We start from the raw sequence: 19,362 nt of genomic DNA on the forward strand, positions 1-19,362 counted from the left end.
CCTTGCTCAGGTTTCCAAGCCCGCCGCCAGTAGTCAGTCAGTGTTCCATGACTATTCAGAATGCTCAGCAAGCCTGCTGGTTCCTCCCTCTTGTGTGTGGGCAGATCCCTTTTGGCGACCTAGAAAAAGACATGTACAGAATGAATTTTGGAAATAGAAGGGACTATGATTGTTGTTTTATTTTGCAGTATTTAATTTTCTAAACTGCCTTGCAAATTTTCAGATATAAGCTGGCACAGAAATCTATTCAATAAATAAGCAAGAAAAAATAATTAAAAAGCACCATTTTTGTCTGTGTTTAACACAATAAGCTAGGATTGTTTGCAGGGGAGTGGGGTGTTATGCCTCTTCTAACATTACATGTTAGGAAAAGAAGAAAAAATCATCCAGCCAGAGTGAAAAATAAATCTGCAAAAAGTCTGCGTCCTTGGTTTTTTAGAAAGCATGCCTAATTGCTAACTGCTACTTATGGTATGATTAACTTCAGGCATAAAAACAGATTATCTGCCTGCAGAAGGCAAAGGGATTCTTTTTTCTTCTTTTCTGCTTCTTTTAAATCTCTGGTGAATAGAGATTAGTGTCCTGAAAGGGAGGAGTGAAGTACAATAAAGAATCTCTCTACAAGAAGCACCTGTGAATCTTGGCAAATGGGGAAAAACGATTTCATAGCCAGCCTTTTTCTTTTCCTGAATAGCTTAGTTATCTGGGTAAAGAGGCCTACAGATATTTCAGATAAATGAAGCCACATGATTTGAAAAAGCTGATGACACTGCACTTCCCATAAATCTTCAGAGTCATGTTAAACTCCCCAAGCAAGAAGATTCACAATGTCAAGTATTTTCTTTCTATTCTGGCTAAAAATAACTGGATTGTCAAGCAAGACCAAATTGGGTACCCCTTCAAGGATTATTGACTTCCCCCTCCTACCCCTTGAACAGCAGGCACAAATACCTCATTTAAAAACTTGGGTGTCATAGTTCAGTAGCAGAGCACGTGTTTTGCATGTAGAAGATCCCCAGTTCAATCCCTGTCATCTCCAGATAGGGCTGGGAGAGGCTCCGGCCTGACATTCCAGAGAGTCTCTGCCAGTTAGTATAGATAATACTGAGCTTGGTGGACCAAAAGAAGTTACCTGTGTTCACCATTTGTGTGGAGAGAGTTCCTAAGTTCAACAACAATGTGGGCACAGAGTAGGTAGCGTCCTACTACCTAGACACAAACAGGATCTTAGTGATGGAGCTCAAGACTTGCATCCTTTTTCTTGTTTCTTCTTCTGTCTTGCTACCCCTCCTCCTTCTTTTGCATGGTGCATTAAAAATCAGGGATCGCCCAGCTCCAACAGTGCAGCTACCACCACCTGCACTCCGTCTTGCAGGAAGGGTTGGAAAGAGCCGGACCACAAGTGCTTGCCCCATGGCATTTCCAGCTCTTATGAATCAAGCCAAAGTGGCACCTGCATGAAGCATTGCATATGGGCAATCCTCACAGGAGCAGATGGGAGGAGGCTTGAAGGGAGAAGCAGGTCAGTGGCAGGAGAAACCCATACCCAGAGAACACACATGGGATGGGAAGGAAGGGAAGCAGCGAGGGACTGGATTGTCCTCTTTCTAATCCAATTAGGTCAGGTTTGGTACTAATCCAAAAAAGCCTGTGTTCTTCTGAATAGGCAGACTTTGATGGCCCGTTTTAACATTAAGCAGAAATCTTTGCATGCCAACAATGGTAGTGGTTAACACCCATTGCAATGTCCATCAACTGCAAATTTGTGCTTTCCACCCTTACAAAACCAACTGGTATGATTTATCATTGCCTATTCTTGTCCCTGATTCTCTCAACTTCCTTCTCCTAATTATCTGTCAAGAAGCTATTTACATAGGGAGACTTCTGGCAAGGGCTTGTCTTTCTGCGGCGATTGATATATGATTGATAAGCACTACAGCCGTTCCTGGACAGGGAGAGCCTGGCAACAGCAATATGTGCACTGATAACCTCAACATTAGATCACTATATGTAACACATGCTATGTAGGGCTGCCTTTGAAGTTGGTTTGGCAGCTGCAGCTAGTGTAGAATGCTGTGGTTTGGCTTTGGGCAGGGGGTGGCTTACCACAAGTACATAGCATTGTTTCTGAAAGAACTTATTTCAAATCTACACTCTTCCTTACTTCAGCATTCCTGCCATAAAACCTATTCACTAATAGGCAAAAAACCTTGTGGTTTAAGAATGTACCTATAGCCCACAGATATTTCTATTAAATGTTTAAAAGCAGGGAAATTGGGCAGTTATAGTGAATGCACTAGGGAAGCAGAAGACCTGACCTCCTCTTTGAGATATTGTACTACCCTACAAATTGGTCAAAATGCAAACACAATTTGGGTTGGTCTTTCACAGTATAATCTACTTCCTATGAAGCTTGGAAGAATTTGGTAACGTGCCTCTGAGCATATGGTGAGTGGTGGCGACACCTGCAATCAGGACTACTTCTCCAAAGATGTAGATTTTTTTTGTATTTTGTTGATGTTCTTCTTACTTTGCTTCTTTCCTGTGTTACTACTGTTTCTACAGAGAATATAACCTAGAAAAAATATATTTCTCATAATTCATCCTAGAAATATATGTCAAATTTATTTTCATTAACAGTTGAATCTGAAACTGCAGTTCGATGTAAAATCTGACTGATTACAATACGTTGGTACTTAAGCAATGACTCTAGCTGTTGGGAAAAAAAACAAATTTGGCTTGCCCAAGATGCATGTGTTTAGCCTGCTATACTTAAACTACTCCACTTAAGGAAGGGTGGGCATGGTCAATTAAAAACAGCACACCTGGAAATTTGCTAGAATATATTTCACCTCCCACTGTTTTAACTTGTGCAAATTGAGACACTCCTCATTTCAACTTGAGACTTCCACAGAATAGTCAGTGCCATTATTCCACAATTGTTCCTGAAGATTTTTAATGTAAATTATGCAAAGTGTTACTGTATTTCACATATTCACAGAAACAGTTCAGTGGGGTTTACTCCTGTACAATCATGCTTAGGATAGGTGAAACTGACCTGGGGGAAGGGCAGGGAGGGGAGGAGGGGAGAGAAGAGGGAGGGGAGGGGGAGGGGAATGAAAGGAGGCGATTGGGTGGGTGGGCACTGGGCAGAGAGAAAGCCCCTTTCTTTTCCAAAAGGAAAACATTGTGAACAGTAGCATTGCTTTTCAGCGTTTCCCTCACCTTTTTATTCTACAGCAGGCACATCTAGTCTCCTACCCAAATTTAAACCAAAGCTGTCCCTGGCCACATCCACACCAGACTTTTATTTCACTTTAGACAGTCATGGCTTCCCCCAAACAATCCTGGGAAGGGTGCTGAGAGTTGCTAGGAGATACCCTATTCCCCTCACAGAGATACAATCTCCAGAAGAGGGGCTGACTGTTAAACCACTGGAGCTCTGTAAGGGGTATAGGAGTCTCTTAATAACACCCAGCACCCTTTGCAAACTATACTTCCCAGGATTCTTTGGCCAAAGCCATGACTGTTTAAAGTGGAGTAATGTCTGGTGTGGGTGTGGCCTCCTGATTAGCCAAGCCAAACACCTGTGAGTCTGGCTTTAGAACACGGACAGTTGGTTCTTACTGAGCATGCCTATCCTTATCATTGACTCCAATGTTAAATTTCTTAAATTAATTTAACATCAGCCAGGAAGTTTTTAAACTTTTAAACTGCAGAAAACGAAGGTCAAAGTATGGAGCAAGGTCATTAATAGGATTATTGGTCATCTGTGAACATGGCTGATTTTTAACTAATTTCAACAAATTATGAGACCACTGACAGAAAAAAGTTCAACAGGGGTCTAGATTTTTTTCCTGTTGTTTTACACTTTGAACTCTGGGTTCTCTCTGAGTGTTTTGTGTATCACTATGAAAACATAGAGGGTTGTTAAGCAAGCGTTTCTGAGTTCAGGACTATAAGTTTTGTAAGGTTTTGTTTTGAAATGAGCTTATGGGAAACAGCAGAATGGCATGGGGGTATTTTTAATTTAACATTGCACAGTGTGACAAGTCTGTGCTGGCCATAGTATACAGCCACGAGAGTGGTTGTATAATACATTACCCCTGGCCTATGGCAGTTAATAACTGTTTGCATGTATGAATGAGTCCATCATATATTAATCACCACAAATTGAATAGTCCTCTTACTTCACGTCAGCATGAACAAGATACTTTTAAGCTTTCACACATTCAAATGTGAGTCATTGAATGATGAGAGCTCAAGACCTGGCCAAATATTTGGCCAGCCCTGCAATTCATCTGGTGAAGACAAAAGTGTGATCCTATCCCTCCCTCACACAGCGATTGGAACATGGGATGTGAACCCTCCATGGAGGCTCTTCTGCATAATCGACAGATTTGTCTGGGGTCCTCCCCGTTCAAAAAAGTGAAAGTTAGTAACGGTATGGCAAACCCCACCAACCAGTTATGCAAAACTCTTTGCCCATGCCAGCAAGGTGAAAAATAGAAAGAAATCATTTTTTTGCCACTTTCTTGGGGAAGGTGGAAGAATTTAAGTGATTTTAATAATTTAAGTTCAGAGATTGATGCTTGCTGTAAGTATGAACATTACAAGATGGCTGAGGGGTGTTCTTCCTTCTGACATTTACAAAAATAAATCCCAGTACCAATACACATGCTGGAATGCCCACAAGAAAACATTATGGCATAACATCCTCCTGTGAGCTTTCTAGAAAGCATATTGCCCACGGAGGTTGTGGCATGATGGACAGTGCAAGAGGATCCCCCTCTGCTTTCCTTTTAACTCAAAAAATTATCCTTGCAATTCTCTGGAAACTTGCTGCTTCTTTGGCTGCTGCATTTTCTGGAATGCCTAAAAATGCATTGTAAAAAATTTTTGGTGGACAAGTTTCCACACCCTGTTATCTTTCCAGCCAAGGATGCCTTACTTCAGAGCTGCTATACTACAAAAAATAAATCAGAAGCATAGTTGTTGTTTTTTAAAAAGTCAAAGATGTAAAAAGATCCTCTTTAGGGCTGATTTTATTCCCCACGGTACTGCAGTTTATCATCTAAAGTACTCAAGAGCCATTAAAAACAACTTTATTGAGGCTCATTCAAATATTAGGAGGGATTTTACTCCCTTATAATGCAGAAGTGTATGCCACACCTGACTCGGAAATGTTGTCTCCATATTTTCACTTGTCAGAGCAACATATTCTTTAATGGAATCCTTTTCTCAAAGCAGCAAATGTTGACTTCTCCAATCCATTACCCCATTATTAATGGTAGCTTTTAAGAAAATGCTATGAAAAGCAGATACATTCAATTAATCCTTTCAAGAGCTTCTTGTTACTTCTCACTACGGGGAAATTTAAAGGATGCCTGAATATGCTGCCTTTTTGAAGACTACACATCCCCATCAATAAAATGCACTAAGTAAAAGCATTAACACTGTTTTGGGGGTCCAGTTAAGCCTTAGTCTCTGTAGTATTAGTCAGCATAAACAAGTGATCATAAATAGAAAATTGCCTTCCTGAGGAGGGGGGGGAATGGAGTCTAGGAGTTGTTGTTTTTTTTAAGGACTGTCAAATGTAATCTATTCCTTTTCCAACAACAAAAGCTGCCATTGTTAACCTTTTAATGTATTATGGACTCCAGGGTTGAGTGCTCTTTCTAATATGGTATCATTCCTATTTCACCTTTCTCTTTATTGCTCTACGTCGTGCATGGGAAACCTCCAAACTGTGAGCCTAATTACGCCCACCTGGGGTCCCAGTTTGGCCCATAAGGCCATTTTCCCCAAGCCCCACCCATTTGTGCACACACACACACACACACACACACACACACACACACACACACACATTAAGGATGAGCTAGAATTCTGCCCAATTCAGATTTGGTTCAGAATTTTCCATTAATTCACTTATTCACTATCATTGCAGATCAGATTTTTATGTAGTGATTTTCTGTGGCTACTTTTATTTTTTAAATCCATGTCTAAAATATTGATATTTATATCAATACTGTTAACAGTATTTCCTTCAATGTATCAATATTTCCTTTAATTAATTGACATTTCCTTTCAAAATATTGATGTTAATATCAATGTTTTTTCCAAGGGAAAAACAATGGATCAGTAAAAGCAGTGCTTGTGGAAAAGAAGAAAATCTAATTAATACCAGCCTGTTAAGTTGACAGAATACTTTTGAATCAGCACCAGCCAAAAGATCCAAGCCCTAGTGTGTATCACACACACATATGGATGAACAGTTTAAGCTCTTGTTTTAATGGTGCTCTTATTTTGGTTCTGATTTTTCTTATGGTTAATATCTTAATACCTTTATGTAAGTTGCTTTGAGACACTGGTGTAAAAAGCAGTGAAACAACAACAGCAACAATACATAGTAATAATAATAATAATAATAATAATAATAATAATAATAAAAAATACATAAATAATAATGGTCCCATCCTTTCTCACAAAAGAACCCCAGGACAGCAAACAACAAGTGATAAAATAATAAAAACATCTTAAAAACAAAACATATTTAAAACATAATCATAGCAACAACAACCCACAACCATCCCTGGGAGTTTGGCAGTGGGTCTGAATGTGTGGCTCTGCTCTTGACTCAGCACAGAATTGCCTACATGCAAGTAATGCGTGCATAGGGCTATAGTTAGTTGCAGTTTAGGATTTTTTCTTCCTTATAGGTTACCACTTTCAATGTAAATGAAATTACACACACATAAGGAAGCTTAATATAATTGTACAGTTGCATCAGGATTCCTTTGTGCTCTGTGATTTTATCAGTACACATGTGCACACATTGATTAAACCACAGGGCAAAAAAGAAAACCAGTGCTGTCATGCAATTCTGTAAGATTCCCTTTTGTGTTGCAACTTAATCAATGTGTGTAGGAGGAACTGGTGCAAAGTGGTAACCCTTAAGGGGTGGGGGGAATGTAACCTGAAAACTACGGCAAACTGTGCATGTGCAAGTGGCCTGAAAAAAAGCTGCAAAATAATAAATTAAAGAATGGCAAATTGCTAAGTCATCCATGCTATTCCGAAAACAAGATCAGGTGATTTGGAATCTCAAAACCCTGGGAAAGATTTGCACAAGGTAGAATTTCATAAACCTCTTTGTTTCCAAAAATTATCAAACAGCATGGGGAAAGAATTACAGCAACAATTTGCATGCTGCTGCAAGTGCACAGAGAAGGCCTTGGCCTTATGGCCCCTGAGTTCATAGCCCATATACGGTTATGGAAATTGCCCCTGCTGTGTTTTGATGCATGCCATTTCACAGTGCATTTTATGGAAAGAACATTTGCATCTAAAACATCCAAAGAGAGGGAATTGATATTAAATGCCACATCTCCCCTGAAGGAGATGTTATTAACTTTCTAGGTGGCTTGCAAATTGTATGTGACTTTGTTTAATCAATAAGCAACCAAGGAGGGCAAATCTGTTGTTAAGAAGATAAGAACACACCATGATAGCTTCACAAACAGCTGTTCCTTATCTGACTGATATAGTACTTAAGTTTGATGAGCTTAATTAAAAATAATGAAAACTACCTTTTTAAAGGTTAAAGTGCCTCCCCCCCCCAACATCTTGGGGAAGTGTAAGGCATTATCACTCTGCCATACCTTAGATAACTGGCAGAAGATCAGCACAAGATAATGACATGAAGGTCACAGGCTAATTAAGGGAGGTGATTTACTGTGGACTGGGAGAGTCCAAGGTCTTCAGATGTACAGACTGGGGGCATTTTACACTGAGTATAGGTAGAATTAGTTGCCGATAAAGATTATTGTTTTAGTTTGTAGACTGCCTTCTTTAAAGAATTTTAGTTGATTTATTATCTGCTTTTTAATAAATTTATTATCAAATTAAGATATTAAATCAATCAACTTTAAAACAAATTAATCAGTTACTTTGTTATATTACCAAAGCTCTCATATGAGGGATAATTAGGAATTTAATAAAGAAAGACCATTTTTAATATTGTCTTTTCATTCCCTATTACAGCAACACACTAGAAAACACACTACTGTGTCTCAAACCCACATTCTAAAACTGGGATATCCAACATGGTGACCTCCAGATGTTGTTGAACTCCAACTTCCATCATCCCCAGTCACCATAGTCAATGGTCAGGGATGATGGGAGTTCATAGAATCAAAGAATCATAGAGTTGGAAGGGGCCTATAAGGCCAGTGAGTCCAAACCCCTGTTCAATGCAGGAAAGTATATCCTGTCAAAAGACCCCAGGTCCAACCCCCTCACCCCTGGGCAATTGTTTCTGGGCAGGCACTCCCCATGCCTCTCCTTACCAGGGCTGAGTTATACCCAACATCAACCCTGTAAGGTAGGTAGACTGCCACCACCCCTTAACCTGGTCTCCTACACTGAGCAAGGGGAACTCCGTGCCAATTAGACTGGCAGAGATTCCCAGGAGCTAGAGCTAAAGTTACACTCACCACTCTGGAGCCTCCAACCAAACCTCAAATCAGTAGTCATTAGCTTTGTGGTCAAAGTACTGGTTTCAGAGCCACAGCCCTAAGTAGCACACACCAAGGAATATGAGATAGTTTATTAAATATTTTAAAAGTGCATATAAAAGAGCAGCATACAATTTCCTTTAAACCAAAACACCTTTAAACAGGGCTAGGCATAGTCAACAATGATGCACAATAAATGAGAGGTTCACACAGACATAACATAACAAAACTTACTAGCCTAAACTAATACACCATAAAGTATAAGAGCCTGGTCCCCTTCTGGCTTCTTGTACCACAAGACATCAAATAGGTAAGGCAAGATGGAATGGGAACAACTAACTGAATAATAGCCCCTCTTTTATGGGGGTTTGCCTGGCAACAGCAAGAGGGCCAATTAGCCATTCATTCATTCATTCATTCATTCATTCATTCATTCATTCATTCATTGTATTTGTATACCACCCCATAGCTGAAGCTCTCTGGGCGGTTTATAGTAACGAAAAACATTAAAAACAAATATACAAATTTAAAACACATCTTTTAAAAACAATTTAAAACAATTAAAACAATTTAAAAAATTCATGCTAAAATGCCTGGGAGAAGAGGAAAGTCTTGGCCTGGCACCAAAAAGATAACAGTGATGGCGCCAGGCGCACCTCGTCATAACATCTCTTGATGATGGAATAGCCTAGAAAGTTTACACCAAGGGCAGGGCTACTACTTTATGGCAATTCAGATCTCCTGACCTTGGTACCAGGCAGAGTAGATAAGGTTTGGCTGCCTCCCTGTTAGAATAACGAGCTGTATCTGGATGGTATGAGACACCCTACTTTTTCCCAGCACAGAACATCCCAGGAACCTATGCAAAATATTCCCCACAATTCCTCCTGGTCGAGCCATCTTACTTTGGCCAACCTTAACTGTTCTTGACATATCCAACAAGTGGCTGTCCAGCTGCGTCCTGAATGCCTCCAGTGTTGGAGAGCCCACCACCTCCCCCAGTAATTGGTTCCATTGTTATACCACTCTAACAGTCAGGAAGGTTTTCCTGATGTTCAGTAGTCCAACAACATCTGGAGGCCACCATATTGACTCCCCCCCCATTCTAAACCTCCCCCCCCAATAATTTGAACAAATAAAACTATATGTGATATAGCAGCAGGTCAAAAATTGTATCTTTTGTTGGCTATTTGTCACTCTGATTGTCAAACTGGCTTCTCTGTACATTTTTCCCATGGTGACACATTCTTATGAATACAATCCACATTTAATCATGGTCAGCAAGATCAATATCAAAGCTGAATCCTGATAAAACTGAAGTACTGCTCGTGGGAGACAAGGGAAGATTGGGAGACATCGACCTGATATTTAATGGGGTACAATTGCCCCTGAAAAATCAGGTCCGCAGTCTTGGGGTGATTCTTGATTCTGAGCTGTCTATGGAGGCCCAAGTTTCATCGGTGTGCCGAGCAGCTTGGGGTCAACTGCGCCTCGTTCGAAGGCTGCAACCCTATCTTCCTGTTCACCAGCTCCCACTTGTAGTGCACGCTCTGGTCACCTCTTGTTTAGACTACCGCAATGCGCTCTACGTGGGGCTACCCTTGAAAACAGTCCGGAAACTACAGCTGGTACAAAATACGGCGGCTCATTTACTCACGAATAGCCGCCGATACGATCATATTACTCCAATGCTTTACAATCTCCACTGGCTTCCAGTTATTTTCCGGGCTCAATTCAAGGTGTTGGTATTAACCTTTAAAGCCCTATACGGTTTGGGCCCAGTATATCTGATGGAGCGCCTCCACCGTCATAAATTGTGCTGCCCTACGAGATCTGCCACACAGGACCTGCTCTCAGTCCCGCCAACTAAAGTGGCTAGGTTGGTGAAGACTCGGGAGAGAGCTTTCTCTGTGGCAGCCCCCTCGATCTGGAACTCCCTCCCAATAGATCTTCGACATGCCCCTTCCCTAGAAATATTTTGCCGGGGCCTGAAGACTTGGCTCTTTAACCAGGCCTTTACAACCTCTGAGACTTCTAGGGTAAATTAGCCTTGTATTGAAATGCTGATAATTTATTATACTGAACTTGTATGTAATGTATTGACTATATCTTACTTATTGTATTTTATCATATTTTACTGTAAGCCGCCTAGAGTGGCCACTGGCCAGATAGGCGGCCTATAAATTAAAGTTTATTATTATTATGTAGTCAAATGTCCTCAATGATATCCTAGAGCAGAGGGTAACCAATGTGGTGTCAGCCCCAGAAGGACAATGAATAGTCAGAGATTATAGGAGGTGTGATCTACAAGATCTGGGTGACACCATGTTGCCTACGCCTATACGAGAGAAGCAAAAGAAGCATTTTACCACATGGATTTTTTAAAGCAACCAAATCCATTATGCAATTATTCCCAATCATGTAATTAATGAGTGGCATTGGGGGGGATCTTGCAAGAGTTTTTATGTTACATTTTGTTACAAACAGGCTCTCTAGCTTCTGCCTCTCTTGAAAGGTATGGCCACTCAGATATGCCTTGTATGTAATTTACCCACTAGCAATGGCTTAACAGTGGGAATTAAAACTTAACAGTATGTTTAAAAGGACAGAGATAGAAGTGAATTAGCTCTATTTGTAGCAATAAAGTAAAGTAAAAAACTAGTTAGAACTGTCAATATGGATGAGATCAAGTCAATATGGATGAGATCACTCAACTCCAGGTTTCTAATTTGAGATATTTATTAAACGATTCAAGAGTAACACAACTGAGAGAAATATTAGGTTTTGTTGAAATGAATAACTAATCCTTACACCATACAGATCCTAACATTAGATTAAGTAATTCACAGATGGGTACATAACATTCCTTTCCATGCCAATGGCATGGGTTCTGTCCTGCTAGGGATCAGGCACCATCATCATGGAGCCAAAAGGCGCTTGCAAACCCATTTATTTTAAAGTAGATTTGTAGGGGGAAGGACTAGCATTAAAAACAAGCAAGTGACAAATCAGATAGGATCCTGGACTTTTCAGGTTCCATCACTCCTACAGATGCTGGTGGTTAACACTTAGGCCTGGTTCACACATAGTGGTAAACGAACCCTTAGTTAACCATGAGTTGTTCCAGAGACAATCAAACAAACTATGGTTTGTTTCTCCAAAGTTTGGTTTGTTTTCCAGCTGTTCTTGCCTCATGTCTTGTAGCTTGGTGAGCATCTGGGCCCAGAGTGGGATGGTCAAACAAACCGTGGTTAAAGAAGGGTACTGTGTTCACATGTAATGCCAAGCCAACTTTTAAAAAAAGATATGTAAGCCATGTTGACAGTAAACAAACCAAAGTGAAGCTGCTGGGCAGGGTTCAGATAATCAAACAAACCATGGGGTTGTATTCAAGGATTTCTCTTGTGCAAGAGTCTGTCTCTTTCCTTCCCCATGTGCCCTCTAAATCTGTTCTGGGTTTTTACCCAACCCTCCAGAAGAGATTTAGGGATAGCACGAGGTATGTGCAGGGGAAAGAAAGGAGGGAGAAATCTCTTTGTGCTAGCACTAATTCTGACACTTGTGCAAAATGTTAGTTGAAAACTTCCAATGGTTTAATAAATCATGCTTTACTAAAACATGCCTTAGCCTTTCTTAAAGAGGAAGACATTTTTGTACCCATGTTTGAAAGGATATTTTGTACCCACTGAGTATTCACCTCGTCCAATATATTCAAAGAATAGCTATATTCAAAATTATTATGCAAAGGAACAATGTCTTTCTAATTTATATACAGTAGGCTGACCTGAATACGTCCCAGTTCAGTCATCCTGGTGGTGACAGTCTTCACATAGTGAAGGACCAGGCATAGTGCAACTCTTGTCACTGTGCACTTCATGTAATGTGTGACATTAAGGTTCATAAACATGGCCTCCTGATTCTTTTCCGTCATAAAGGGAAGAGGTGATGTGCATGAACCTTTGTGTGGACTGGTGGAGTGCCACTGACACACATTAATTTAGATATGTGGAGAAAGGGAATGACACTCATCGACCCATTTATCATACCAAGACTGCAGCTAACAAAGTAAGTGCTTGAACTGGTCTGTTGCATCTCAGACCTAGTTTTTGCATCCCCACACGCTTGTCTTGTTAACATCTCATAATTGTGAATTGGAAGCAAAACTTCAATCCCTTATTGTCAAATACTGAATCAGTGCTGACTTAAATCAACATTGAGTTTGGTTTCTTGTATTTTCTGCACCACAGCATGCTTTGAACAGCAAAAGAGTATGCAAAAATCTTCGTCAACATTTAACAGAATCAACATAGTCACTGCCAAAATATGTTCTTCAGTCCGTGCATCTTTAGGACTGAGACAAGCATCATGGAAAATGCAAAATACAATGAAGATTCCTGCTTCTCTCAACCACTGTGAGAATCTGTCATTTCCACGTGGTCTGTTTTCCTGGAAACTCTCCCTTTCCTATCTACTCTCCAGATTCCATTGTTAGTTCTCATTGTCATGTGATTTTGGACTTGAAAGGGGAAAATGAGATGGCAGAAATACAAAGTAATATCTTAATTAATCTGGTTTGCACATGGAACAAAATGTACAGACAATGCTCATCTACCCAACAATAGGATCATTGTGCTACAATTCATTCAGAAAATTATGTCCGGAACTACTTCAATAAACACTTATGGAAATACTTCAGTGAGCACTATGGAGTTCACTACCACAAGATGCAGTGAGGGCTGCCAGCTTGGATGGTTTAAAAAGGAGATTAGATCATTCACAGAGAATAAAGCTATCAATGGCTGCTAGTAAAGGTTTCTATGTATATGTCTCTGAATACCAGTTGTTGAGGAACATGACCAGGAGTTTCATCAAAAGACATTTCCAGTCCCGCCTGGACTTGCTGCATGCAAGGCAGATGCTCTGCCACTCTTGGTACCCTCCCAACACATTAATAAGAAACTTCCTCATTAAACAAAATTATCCAAAAGTACAAAGCAAAGATCTCAGCTTCCTAACCTAGCTTGAGGAAGAGGCTCCCATTAGCAAATCAAAATCTTTTGTCACACTGAAAAAGAGCCACATTTTTACATCATGTGCATTAAGCTCTCAGATTCAGCCCTGAGAGACCATGACAATGCACATTGCCTTACTTGTTTAGCCTGGATTTAGGCTGGGGTCTTGACTGGCTTGGAACTGGTATGCCTTTTTTCCAAGTAAATGGGTGGGAAAGATGCATCAAGCAAACAGGGCGTCAATATGCTTATTCATTGATCTTATCGGTGATCTGTCTTTCTAAGAGCAATGTAATGATTTGTTTGGGGTGCCATCATTATAAGATGTTTTTTCAAGGGATCAAAGCATTTCACATGCGGTATCTCCTTGTCCTTGCAACACGCCTGTAATGTAGATCAGTATTATTGCACCCCTATTATAGAAGCATGTGTGTTAAGACTGAGTGATAATGCCTTGCATAAGGCCTCCCAATAGATCTATATGTCAGGTAAGATTAGAACACTTAGAGGTTTTTTACAATCAAGCAGTACATACAGTTTGTTAATAAATAAATAAATAAATAAAATACCCCATAAACGTTACAGAATGCATTTTATTCTCTTGATCACTGCAGTCACCAGCATACATCCTACCTCCCCCCTATGGGTCACCAGCCCTCCCCCTAACCCCTATGGGTCACCCTTCCTTCCACCTACCCACCTACCAAGGGCCAGGCCCAGCCAGCACAGCCACCTCTGTCCCTCTCGTTCACTCACTCACTCTCCCACATACTGCCACCACTATCACCACCACTGTGTCATCACTCATGGATGCTTAGAAAACAGCCTACTGTACAAAGGTAAAATTTACATTAGTTGTTCCACTCACTTTGACCTCTAACCCTGCCCACCACTGGCATGTGGCCCTTGGAAGGCTGCCTAGAAGGGAATGTAGCCCTTGGGCTGAAAAAGGGTTTCCCACCCTTGCTCTAGGACAGCCTCTCCCAACCAGTGTGCCTCCAGATGTTGTTGGACCACAACTCCCATCAGCCTCAGCCAGCATTGCCAATGGTCAGGAAAGATGGGAGTTGTGGTCCAAGAAAATCTGGAGGCACACCGGTTGGGAAAGGCTGCTCTAGCAGTTTCTTCTTCTTTCATATTTGATTCTGGCTTAAGCACAGACATGCATCCCAAAAACATGGAACCCCAGTGTGGATGCCTTGGTGGCAATCTTCCTCCTCCTCACACACACCTGCAATATGGCCAAGCAATTGTGTTTATTCAAGTTAACAAACGCTAGCATCAACAAGAGATTGCTAACATCCACAAAGCCACAAAGAGACCCCCAAGTTCCAAACTGCCAGTCTCTTCCCAAGGTCTAGATGTGCTGTTATGCTCCTGGGCCTCACTCATGGTTAATTCAGGGATGTAGTCAATACGTTGGGCCCATTGTGGACATCACAAAGATGCAAAAATTTGAGAGTATTGCAATATAAACTGTTCCAGCAATGGCAAATTGGATGTATTGGAGTACTTCCACCGACAGATGGCAGCAGCAAATTTGTACTCCAGCTAGCAGGTTACAGCCAAAAAACTCCTGTAGCTCCTTTGCATCTCTACAGTTCCAGCAGTGCAAATGCCAAGCAAGATCCAAGCTATTAGTGGAGCTTAGAAACCTCCAATCCTAAAAGCAATTTCACCCTGGAAGTATGAGCCATTTATTTATTTCAGCCAATAGGAATTACAGTTTAGGTTCTCCATTGTGAAGCTGAGAAGATTTCAGTTTCAGGCATTCAGGACAGCAGTAGTTGTGCTTTATAAATCTAGTTGCAAGCAACCCTAATAGCGACCAGTAAGTTCTTCATTCCGTAAGAGAAGTGTTCTCAACCTGCGTTTCTGACCCGATCTATACGCCTGTGCTCAGGGTGACCCAGATTCTTGCTTATTGAGGGTGGCTGGGGAGGGAGACACAAGTGTTCCAAGCAACAATTTGTTCCTTAACACATTGCAACAGTTACGCACATGTTGCAGTTCCACCCAACATACAAACCAGGCTCTTTCACAGGAGGAATGCATCTTGGGTTATGTACAATAGTGCACTACCAGCATCCACCACATGGTGGCCTATGTCGTTTCTCTACAGACAAAAGATTAAAAGCTTGGTTGCATTGCCTTGGTTTGCATCTCACTATGCATTTTGTTTTTTGCTTCACAGATCTTCTCCCTACTGGCTGAATCGTATCCAGTCCTTTCTTTACTGCAATGAAAATGGCCTTCTGGGCAGCTTTTCTGAAGAGACTCACTCATGCACATGTCCCAATGACCAGGTTGCCTGCCTTGGCTCTTTACCATGCATTGTGGGAGATGGTTCTGCCTGTTTAACATGTGCACCTGATAACCGTACCCGCTGTGGGACCTGTAACACTGGATACATGCTGAGCCAAGGGCTTTGCAAGCCTGAAGTGGCAGACTCAACAGAGCACTACATTGGGTTTGAGACTGATCTCCAGGATTTGGAGATGAAGTATTTATTGCAGAAAACGGACCGCCGGATTGAGGTCCACGCAATCTTCATCAGCAATGACATGCGTCTCAATAGCTGGTTTGACCCTTCTTGGCGCAAAAGGATGCTCCTTACCCTTAAAAGTAACAAGTACAAATCTAGCCTGGTCCATATGATATTGGGTCTCTCTCTTCAAATTTGCCTAACAAAGAACAGCACCTTGGAACCTGTTCTGGCTGTTTACGTCAACCCTTTTGGAGGTAGCCACTCCGAGAGTTGGTTTATGCCTGTCAATGAAAACAGTTTCCCAGACTGGGAGCGGACTAAACTGGACTTACCACTTCAGTGTTATAACTGGACGCTGACTCTAGGCAACAAGTGGAAGACATTTTTTGAAACAGTCCATATCTACTTGAGGAGTCGTATTAAGTCAAATGGTCCCAATGGCAACGAAAGCATCTACTATGAACCCCTGGAGTTTATCGATCCTTCCCGGAACCTGGGCTACATGAAAATCAACAATATCCAAGTGTTCGGCTACAGCATGCACTTTGACCCGGAAGCCATCCGGGACTTGATTTTGCAGCTGGACTACCCCTATACTCAGGGATCCCAGGACTCTGCCCTCTTGCAGCTACTAGAGATAAGGGACCGTGTAAATAAACTCTCTCCATCTGGCCAACGTCGTCTAGACCTTTTCTCATGCCTGCTGCGTCATAGACTGAAGCTGTCTACCAGTGAGGTGGTGAGAATTCAATCTGCTTTGCAGGCCTTCAATGCCAAATTGCCGAACACAGTGGATTATGACACAACCAAATTATGTAGTTAACCATAAGTGTGAAGCACAACAGAAAAAATAAAAACCATGACGGAGTTTTTACAGTGCTTTTGTGGAACAGTTTATGTTTGGAAGAGTAAATTTAAATTGTCTTTTCAATATCTGTCTTATATCAGTCAATAACGTTGGATGGCAATTTACACCCTTGAACTTGCTGACAAGTGAATATATTATACCTGCAAATTTTTTTTGGCTTTGTTTTATGAATGAAAATAAATACTGACACCAGTCTAGAAGACATTCTACTTTTTACAATAAATTTCGTTTGTAATTTTATATGTTCCGTGGCAATGCTTTTGTGCATTACATTCTCTAGAGGGAACATAAAAGGATACCAATAAAATTTTGTAGCTGAACAGTTATTAAAAAGAAACGCTGTGGGATTCATTCTTTTCCCCTCTTAGGAAAAAAACAGGAAGATCCTTGATATTGCATTTTTGACCAGAAAAGGGTCATGGAAGAGATACATGGCTTTGATGCAGAAGCCAGCCAAAACAAAACTAACACACAAAAATCATGAATTAATTCTGTAAATCTTGAGTCATCAGTCTGAGTTTTCCCATCAAAACGAACTGGGGTCGCTTTATTTATTTATTTTTATTTTATTTAACACGATTTCTGTATCACTTAATTGTCAAAACCTTTAAGCATCTTACATAAAATATATACATTAAAATTACCCATAAAATCAAGTTACTCATAAAAATGTCAAAATAAAGTCAGCAGATTTAAAAACATACATTATAAAATAAAATTACATATTAAAATTTATACTAGATTTACATGTTTGAGTAGGCTTGCTCAAAGACAGGCATTTTCTAGTAGGTGCTGAAAATAGTACACCCAAGGCAGCTACCTAGTATCAGTAGGCAGGGAATTCCAAAGTGTAGGCTCTGCCATCCTGAAGGATCAATTCTTGTCAAGTACAGAACACATTATGTGGCGCTTGTAAAAGTGCTGGTTCCACAGACCAATGTGGCCTAGTTGGCCTATATGGGGGAAGACAATATACTTAATGATGGCTTACTTGTTCCTTTGCCTAAGGAACTTGAAAAGAATCTTGCCTTTTTCAGGTTGCTGTACTATGGCATGCACATGGCTCAAGTGGCCAGATTTTTCATTTTGGGGAAGACTAGAAAGTACTTATCTCACAATAAGGACACAAATAGTGGCAGAAGTGTCAACCCTGGTGAAAAACCCAGGATACTGGTGAGTGTAAAGTCACTTTGATGTATATATGGTAATCTAGGCAAGCCTGGGAAAAATATTTAGGCATGAGGGAGGAAGCTATGAGAATCTAGCCTCCTTGGAGTTATTCAAGGCTCTTTTCTTGAATGATTAGTTTTAATATTTTTAAAGAAATGAGACAATCCATCTTCATATAGGTGCAGCTACCTACATGCAGAAGGTCTGGCATGGGGCTCATTTTCCCAAGCAAGAGGTAAGGCTTGATGGGGATATAAGAAGAGTGCAGAGGCCTCCCGATCTCAGGAATGGCTCAGCGCTCAGAGCAATAGTTATGAAGATGAAGGGAGTGGGACAAGTGGTTCAATTGAGCCCCAAGTCAATCTGTACACATGCATTCCGATTGCTCCATAGGTTTCTAGCCCTTTTACTCATAGGCATCTAAGGAAACAATGTGCAGATAGTATTCCACCCAATAAGAATACTCTCTATAGGACTGTTCACACATTATGCTGGACACTGGAAGAATTTGTCTCTGCACTTGAAAGAGTTATTTTATTTGTATAGCATAGTTTTATCCCACCGTGCAGCCAGGCACATTTTGTGCAGTGTCAAAAAAATTCTGCAGTTTTTGAGCAGGTGAGCACGTGGGATTTAACAAAGGAACTAGGTAGTTTCAAAAAAAGAAACAGATGAGAAAAGAGAAATAGAAAATGAAGATCAATATTGGTTCCTTTCAGATCTTCATAACCTTATATTAATAGTATATTATGAGACTAATTACTTGATTAGTTTGAGGGCTGGCAGTTGCTTGTTGCTCATGCAGTAAAAAAAAATAGAATAAACCCCGTTCTATAGCTCAACTATACAACTTTGCATACAACCTTACAAGTGTAAGCTCACACTGTACAGTTATTGAATTTTACATGTGAATAACTAAATGAATGTACAACTGAGCTATTATGTACATAAATTGTACATTCATTGAATGTAAAATATGGACACTCTTTATGAGAATATTCAATAAGAATAGCCCTCATGTTATCCACATGAACAGAACTCCATTCATGGAAGGTCAGTGAGGCCATGCTGCTGGCCCCACCATCAAAGTCATGTCTCTTCAGTATCCCCCTTCCACCTTGATCTCCATGTGCTACAGGCAGATGTCTGAAGAGAGGAAGCTTCCACATGATTTGGAACGCTGTTGGTTCCAGATTGGATAGAAGGCTTCTTCTGTAGAGGTCTACATGCATAATCTTCTTCTGTTCAGACTAGCATTGCCAGTTCTCTGGGTTTCATCTGGAGACTCCTTTTTTTGGAGTTCTC

At 40.7% G+C, this 19,362-nt stretch overlaps 1 protein-coding gene across 2 annotated transcripts in view; it reads left to right on the forward strand.

Annotated features, from left to right (window-relative positions):
- BRINP3 (BMP/retinoic acid inducible neural specific 3) overlaps positions 1-17,021 on the forward strand; it is a 360,329-nt gene extending 343,308 nt beyond the window's left edge. For both annotated transcript variants that reach the window (XM_061634005.1, XM_061634006.1), the window contains one exon: positions 15,726-17,021. In XM_061634005.1, the coding sequence (XP_061489989.1) occupies positions 15,726-16,842 (1,117 nt within the window). In that variant the 3' untranslated portion in view covers positions 16,843-17,021. The remainder of the gene's footprint in view (positions 1-15,725) is intronic.
- Positions 17,022-19,362: the final 2,341 nt, after the last annotated feature.

The sequence above is a fragment of the Rhineura floridana genome, chromosome 6, assembly GCF_030035675.1.
Source record: "Rhineura floridana isolate rRhiFlo1 chromosome 6, rRhiFlo1.hap2, whole genome shotgun sequence".
In the NCBI taxonomy this organism is placed as follows: domain Eukaryota; kingdom Metazoa; phylum Chordata; class Lepidosauria; order Squamata; family Rhineuridae; genus Rhineura; species Rhineura floridana.